Source organism: Plasmodium reichenowi, chromosome 3 (genome assembly GCF_001601855.1).
Source record: "Plasmodium reichenowi strain SY57 chromosome 3, whole genome shotgun sequence".
NCBI lineage: Eukaryota > Apicomplexa > Aconoidasida > Haemosporida > Plasmodiidae > Plasmodium > Plasmodium reichenowi.
Genome location: NC_033648.1, coordinates 255,674 through 264,419, shown reverse-complemented (window position 1 = coordinate 264,419; position 8,746 = coordinate 255,674). Strand labels below are relative to the sequence as shown.

The 8,746-nt window shown below is 21.6% G+C and overlaps 2 protein-coding genes across 2 annotated transcripts; one reads left to right on the top strand and one right to left on the bottom strand.

Annotated features, from left to right (window-relative positions):
• Positions 1–12: 12 nt before the first annotated feature.
• Positions 13–1,617, top strand: PRSY57_0307500 (TCP-1/cpn60 chaperonin family, putative; the record flags this gene model as incomplete). The annotated part of the gene is made up of 1 exon (XM_020114448.1): positions 13–1,617. A coding segment is annotated over one exon (1,605 nt), but the record flags the coding sequence as incomplete, so codon positions are not given.
• Positions 1,618–2,485: 868 nt separating this feature from the next.
• On the bottom strand, positions 2,486–7,654 carry PRSY57_0307400 (hypothetical protein; the record flags this gene model as incomplete). The annotated part of the gene is made up of 1 exon (XM_012905702.2): positions 2,486–7,654. The coding sequence occupies one exon, from the start codon at positions 7,652–7,654 to the stop codon at positions 2,486–2,488; it is 5,169 nt and encodes a 1,722-aa protein (XP_012761156.2).
• Between the last annotated feature and the right edge of the window lie 1,092 nt (positions 7,655–8,746).

The window sequence follows — 8,746 nt, the reverse complement described above, 5'->3', positions numbered from 1 at the left end:
TTTTCTTTCTAGTCCTTACCGATTGTTCTTCTGAAGGAAGGGACGGATACCGCTCAGGGTAGAAGCCAAATAATTAGAAATATCAATGCTTGTCAGATTATTGTAGATATAGTAAAGACAACCCTAGGTCCTCGAGGTATGGATAAATTAATTTATACAGAAAGAGATGTTACGATAACAAATGATGGTGCTACCGTAATGAATTTATTAAATATTAGTCATCCAGCTGCTTCAATATTAGTTGATATAGCAAAATCTCAAGATGACGAAGTTGGTGATGGTACTACTTCTGTTGTTGTTGTGGCAGGTGAATTGTTGAATGAAGCAAAGGGTTTGTTAAATGATGGTATTGAACCGAATATGATTATAGATGGATTTCGTAACGCTTGTAATGTTGCTATAAACAAATTAAATGAATTAAGTTTAAATTTTTCTAATAAGAATGAAGAAGAGAAAAGAAGCATTTTATTAAAATGTGCTCAAACAGCATTAAATTCCAAACTAGTTTCTAATCATAAAGAATTTTTTGGTGAGTTAGTTGTTAATGCTGTTTATAAATTAGGTGACAATTTAGATAAATCCAATATAGGTATAAAAAAAGTTACAGGAGGTTCTTGTTTAGATACTCAATTAATTTATGGTGTTGCATTTAAAAAAACATTTTCTTATGCTGGTTTTGAACAACAACCAAAAAAATTTATTAATCCCAAAATTTTATTATTAAATGTAGAATTAGAATTAAAAGCAGAAAAAGAAAATGCCGAAGTAAGAATTGAAAACCCTAATGAATATAATTCTATAGTACAAGCTGAATGGGATATTATTTTTAAAAAATTAAATCTAATTAAAGATAGTGGTGCTAATATTGTTTTATCAAAATTACCTATTGGAGATATAGCTACACAATTTTTTGCAGATCATGATATTTTCTGTGCTGGTAGAGTTGAAGATGCTGATTTAAAAAGAACAGCAAATGCAACGGGTGCTATTGTACAAACATCCTTATTTAATTTAAACAATGATGTTTTAGGTACATGTGGTGTTTTTGAAGAAGTACAAATAGGAAATGAAAGATATAATATTTTTAAAGAATGTTTAAAAACCAAATCTGTAACTATTATTTTAAGAGGTGGAGCAAAACAATTTATTGAAGAAGTAGAAAGATCTATAAACGATGCTATTATGATTGTATTAAGATGTATAACCAATTCAGAAATTGTACCAGGGGCTGGATCGATAGAAATGCAATTATCAAAATATCTAAGAATCTATAGTAGATCCATATGTAATAAAGAACAAATTGTATTATTCTCATTTGCTAAAGCATTAGAATCTATACCTAGACATTTATCACATAATGCAGGATATGATTCAACAGATATCTTAAACAAATTAAGAAAAAAACATTCTGAACAAACTAGCGATATCTGGTATGGCGTAGATTGTATGGAAGGAGATATCATTAATGCATATGATAACTGTATTTTTGAAGTAACCAAAATAAAAAGAAATGTTATATATAGTGCTACTGAAGCAGCATGCTTGATTTTATCTATAGATGAAACTATTAAAAACCCAAGTAGTGCGGCAGGAACACAGAGAAGTCCTTATTCATAAGAGCAAAATATATAAATAGGTAAAAAAAGAAATAAAAAAGTGCATGAATAGATAAATGGGTATACACACATATACATAAATATATAAAAAAATATAAATATATATATATATATATATATATATATATATATGTATATATTTATTTATTTATATATTATTTTATTCTTTGCAGTATTCTATTTTATTAATATGTATAAATTTTTATTCTTATAAGAGAATGCTTCCTAACTAACCGTGGTGAGTATTTTTATAAATTGTATATTTCTTCATAATAAAATAATTAATTTGATAAACAAAAAAAAATATAACTATGTATATATATATACATACATATATTTTTTTTTTTTTTTTTCTTGAATATGAAACTCTACTTGACTGCGTCAGCATCATATTCATACATATTATCATTTATATTATCACATATTTTATCATATATATTATCATATATTTTATCATATATATTATCATATATATTATCACATATTTTATGTTTGTTTTTTTATTTTTTTATTTTTTTATTTAAAAAATACATGCTTTTTACAAATTTTTTATAAAAATTAAAATTCAACATACTTCCCATGCGATGGTAAAAAGTGTGACCATAGTATTTAACTTTTTTTGAACAAAAAAAATAATAATAAAACAAAATGAAAAAATAAAATAAAATAAAATAAAAATATATTATTATGAAATATTTAAAAAGTGATACATTCATATATATATATTATATATATATATATATATATATATATATATATATATATATATGTGTGATTATATTTATACATTCAAATGTTACATGTTAAATAACAAAAATAAAAACCTTAAAAGAAACCATTCTATACACATACATTATATATTGTAGTTTTTATTGACCCATTTTTTTGTTGCCTATTTGATTTAATACATAATCTACAATACCTTGAGAATCTACATTTTTATCATGGTGAATCTCCAAATTTATACTTTTCATATTAATTTTATTTTTTGAAGGTGGTGGCTTCTTATTTTCTTGGTCCATTTGTATTTTATATTTCCTTATTTTTCTTTCAACTTGTTCTTGAATTTTTTTTAAATCCTTTATTAATTTATTTTTTCCATTCATTATTTTGAGAGGTTCAATGGTTATGTCCTTTCTCATGGTATTTAAATTAGGATGATTATTTATAAGAGGAGATACTACACTTACATCTTTAATGTATATATTGTCTCTTTTGTAAATATCATTCTTTTCTTTATCTTCTATTATTTCTTTTTTTATAACCTTCTTCTTCTTATTATTATTATTATTATTGCTATTATTTTCTAAGGAACATTTCAGATGATCTACATCATCTTCCTTTTTTATTATTTCAAATTTTTTTTTTTCATTATTTATACGATTCTTATCTTTTGAGAAGCTATTATTATTATTATTATTATTATTATTATTATCTAGTGATGAAGAGTCCTTGTTATTATTTATTAGTAGTAAGGACACTTTATTATTTTTTTCATTACTGAGTAATGATTCATCTATTTTATGATAAGATTCATTTTTTTTTTTATTTTTTATTTTTTTTTTTATTTTATTTTTTTTTTTTTTTTCAATAAAATCGGAGAATTCTTCTATACCCTCTAAATTGTTTTTATTATTATTTATCATATGATCATTTTTGGTATATTCAAATAAAATTAATTTTTTTTTTTTATCATCATCTTCTTGAAGAAAATTAATCCTGTTCATATTAATATCTCCAATACGATTTTGTTTTTGATAGGTATCTATAAATAAATTTTCCTCATTATTTTTTATTGAAGTACTTAAAATATTCATATTATGATGTATGACATCATTATGTGTACATTTCTTCTTATGTACATTTTTGTCATCATACATTTTGTTGTTATCCATAGTAATCATATTAGTTTCATTAAATATTTTATCAGGAACATCAATTATTTCATGATCTTCTTTATTCTTATTCGTCATATTTAAAATATTCCCTTTTTTATTATGACAATCTATATATGAATCCTTAAATGTGTCCAGAAATTCTTTAACATCATCTAATTTAAAAAGTTCCAAGTTGGTTATATCGTTATACTTACCATTAAGATGAATATTTCCGGTTCCTTCTTTTTTATTTTCTGTATATATAATATTATTATGGTACATTTCTTTGTCACTATTTATTATGTTGTAATATATTTTTTTTTTGTTACATGTAAAATTATCATAATTTCTTTCGTCTTTATTATTCTTTTCGACTTCATAATGATTTGTTTTCATTACACTGTTTATATTATTATTACCTTGAATCGATACATTTTTACTTGTATCAAAAAATAATACATGTTCCTTTTTATTATCATCATATAAATTATCATCATTTTGATGTTTCATATATATTGTATTATTGTCATTTTTTATCCTATGTAAACCGAATTTATCTTCACTAGACACAAAATTATACTCCATTTCTAAAGGCAATAGATGCCTTTCTTCATTTTCTATTACATATTTTTTCACACAATCTATATTTAGATCTTCAGGATATTTGTCCTGTATATCATTTATATGTTCTATATCCTTTAATACAGTTCCTTTATTTTTTTTTTTTCCAGTACATAAATTATTTTCATAAGTACCATTCAAAGATTTATTACTTCTTGATCGAAGTATTTTATTATTATATTCATATGATGATTTCTTGCTTAAATTTAAGGTATCTTCTTTTTTACTTTTATCTGAAGATATGTTATACTCATCCTTGGAATTCATGTTATTTGATTGTTCATAGTTACTTTTTTTGGTTAATTTAACATTCTTTATGTTCTCTAAATTTTTTTCGATAACTTTATTTTGTAAATTATTTATATCTAAATTGTTGTTTATAAAATTATCCATATTAAGGCGTTTATCATTTGTTAAAATATAATAATTATTACTACTAGTACAACTACTACGATACATATTATTATTATTATTATTATTATTATCATCACTATTGTTGTCATAATAATATAATAAACTAGAACTATGCCCACCTTGACAAATTGGATCATTTTTTATCTTATCACTACCTGTTAAGGATTCGATACTATCATATCTTTTTTTTTTTTTATTATCATCACTCATATAATCATTAATACTTGCTTCTAAATATTTTTCATCTCTTTCATTTATATCCTGTTCAGATGTATTAATAAAATAAGACGGTTCCATAAGGTTTGCCGAAAAATTCTTATATATCGTACTTATATTATTCTCATGATAATCAAACATAGAATTATTCATATTTATCTTAGGATAAAATGAAGGTATACGAGCTGCCTTAGGATTCTTCTTTTTAATAGTACATAATATATGATATAATTCTTTCATATCTTTTTCATTGTTTTGACTTAAGAGCCAGTAACCAACTAAATCTTTTTTATCATTATATTCAGTTAGCTCTATTCCATAGGAATAATTTCTTTTTTCTAATATAGTTATATTTGTTATATTAGGGTCATTGAACATTTTTATTTCAACATTACTAAGACATATAATAGATTCAATATCGTTACTTAAATTGTTTGACATATTTTTTTGAATTAAGCAATTCTCTTTATTTGAAATTTCACAACTTGCATTATCTATATGTTCGTAATTCTCAATTTTATTCCTATTTTCCATTCCATCTACTCCTAACATTTGTCTATCTCTCTTTTCTTGTTCATTTATTTCGTTCTGTTCCATCTCATATACGATGCTTTCCACGGGATCATTTTTATGTGAAACATTTTCATTAAATTCATCATTTTGATATTTATTAGATTGTTTTATATATCTTGAATGTGTATGAATACATAAATATATGGAACGAACCGACACAGTTCTTTTTTCCCATTTTGAATGTAATGAATCTTTTCTCTTACATTTGATTTGACAAGATATTTCGATATTCATATAAAAATCTGTAAAAGGTAATATATGAAAATATTGTTGTTTTTTTTTTTTATCATTACTTATTAATAAACCTTCTTGTTTATTATTAAATGTTCTCTTCTTTAAAAAATCTCTAAAATGTACTGGATATACAGGAATTTCTATATTACAATTAAATAATTGTTCAAATTCTTTTGTTATACTCTGACATCTATTTTGTATATTCATTTTTGAATTTAATATATCATATTTCATCTCTTCTATTAGAAATGACAAGAATTCTGATTTTATTTGAGAATGAGGTACTTCCAATTTTTTTTCTATATCTATCAAATTATCTTTTGTAAAAAACAAACATTTAAATGATTCTAATTTTTGTACATAATAATCTAATGCCAAACCTGCATTCTTATTACTCAATTTTATCATATGTTGTAATTCACTTTTTTTCTTTTCTAAATAATTTCGATAATTTATTCTTTCTTGATCTAACTTTTTCAAAAAGTTCGTACTCTTGTCTTGTAATTTTTTTAAATCATTATGAATCTTAACTTTTTTATCATTCAATATATTATTTGTTACAGTAAATCCAGATCGTATGGATCTTTTATTATTTTTGCAGGTAAGTTTTCCATATTTACAAATATTTCTCAAAGAAGGCAATGTATTTTTTAAAATTAAAGATTTTTTACACAATATTTCTAATTTGTTATTTAATTCTTCTTTTATGTCATTTCTTGCATCAATCAATGTTAAAATTTCATGATCCCCTCTAATCAATTTAAACCCAGGTTTTAATTTATCAATATCGTTATTATAAATGACATCTTTAATGACATCTTTATTATTTGAATCATTTGTCTCTTCTTTTTTATAGATACTTACTATATATTGATTTTCTCTTTTATTTTTATTACTATCTTTTAGATTTTTCTCATTCTTTATATTATCATCATTTATTTTTTCATCATTTATTTTTTCATCGTCTTTAATGCTATTTAATAAACTACTCACATGGTCATTATCATTATTTTCCTCAACGTGTTCAGGAAGAAAGTGTTCGTTTTTTCTCTTTTGTTCAGGTACATTTTTTATTATGTTCATGTCATTTTTTCTTATGTTCATGTCATTTTTTCTTATGTTCATGTCATTTTTTATTATGTTCATGTCATTTTTTATTATGTTCATGTCATTTTTTATTATGTTCATGTCATTTTTTCTTATGTTAATGTCATTTTCCATTACGTTCATGTCATTTTCCATTACGTTCATGTCATTTTCCATTACGTTCATGTCACTTTCCATTTTATTCTGAACATGTACAGGATCATTTAACAAACAGTCTGCACACAGGAGTGTATATTTACAAGTTTTACATACATATTTTATATATTCCTTAGTATGAACAGAACATTTTTCTCGAATTTTTATTGGTATGCTATTATCTAATTCAACAAGCCATTTATCTTTTTCTTTTAAAATAATATCATTAAATTTAACATTATTTTCGTATAACCCGCTACTGGCTACATTTATAATATGATTGGATTTATTATTATGTAGTTTTACATTACAAATTGCACATAAGAATATATTACAGGTTTTACAGAATAGTGTGGAAATATTTAAAAAGCAGTTCATGCATGTTCTAAATTCCCCAATACATGGTGCGGTATGATTAATATTAACATGTTTAAGATAGTCGTTAAGGTTAGCTTTACTTTTATTAATATAATATACATCATACATATTATCCATAATATTATAGTTTGTATTTATTTCTCCATTTCTATAAGATTGTAAGATATTATCATGATTATAGTTTAAATTCGAGTTATGTATATTTTTTTTATTAACAAAAAAGTTCATATTTTCTTTATCATTTAAATCTAAAGGTATATCATCCTCATCATTCTTATTATTTTCATCATATGTAGTATTATTATAGTTATGATAATTGTTTTCAATTCTTTTGTATGGTAAAGTTGAACTTATATAGCTTTTTAAATTTGATGGATCATTTTTTTTATTATTAAAATCATTGTCTTTTTCATATTTCAGGACATTACTCTTATTTTCATTGGGAACTTCAAATAATGGTTTACGAATTGTAATATTGTTCATTTTGTCATGTGTATTATCATTTTAATATACAAAAAAATTAACAAAATAATAAAATATATATAAATTTAAACCTACCTTTGTAATATATATATATATATATATAAACATATAAACATTCATAAAAATGGACAAGTGTAATTTATTTTATTTATATTATATATATTTTCTTTAACAAAATAATATATTTTTATCTTTATTTTTTTAAATATTATATTTTTTTTTTTTTTTTTTTTTTTTTTTTTGTATTGTATACAGAAAAAAATTATATGGAATAAAATACAACAAAATCAGGTACGAGGGAAGATATATATAAATGATGCACATAAAAAATATATATATATATATATATATATATAATATATATATATAATATAAGAAAATATTATATAACATAACATAATTATTTATATTTTTTTTTTTTAAAAGAGTGCAATTTTTAAAGATTTGTTAGAACATTATATAAAAGTATACATATGTATATTTTTATTTATTTTTTTGTTCTAAAAATATTGTATGCAGAATAATTTTATCGGTACACACTGTATGCATAATATTTATATATATATATATATAATATTTAATTAATTATTTTTGTCAATATGCCTCTTTTGAAGGTCTAAAGAATTATTCTAAACTGGGTTATATTAATAATATTTAATTTTTTGTTTAAAAGATAGATGAACATATATATATATATATTTATTTATTTATTTATTTATTTATTTATTTATTATATTTGTTGCATTCAAAATTATTTAATAATTCAAAATGGACATTTAAAAATAGGAACTGTGTTCCACTTTTTTTGTTTTTTACACGGAAAAAAAAAAAATTTATAAAATATATAAAAAAATTTATACATGTATAAAACTAAAATTTGATATTATGTCTATCTAATTTAAAATAAAATACAAAAATTTGTCCCAATTTATTCTTAAAGATAATTTTGTTTTTTATATATTATTTTTTTTTTTATATATTATTTTTTTTTTTATTTATTATTTTTTTTTTTATATATTATTTTTTTATTTATTTATTATTTTTTTATTTATATATTATTTTTTTATTTATTTATTTATTTATTATTTTTTT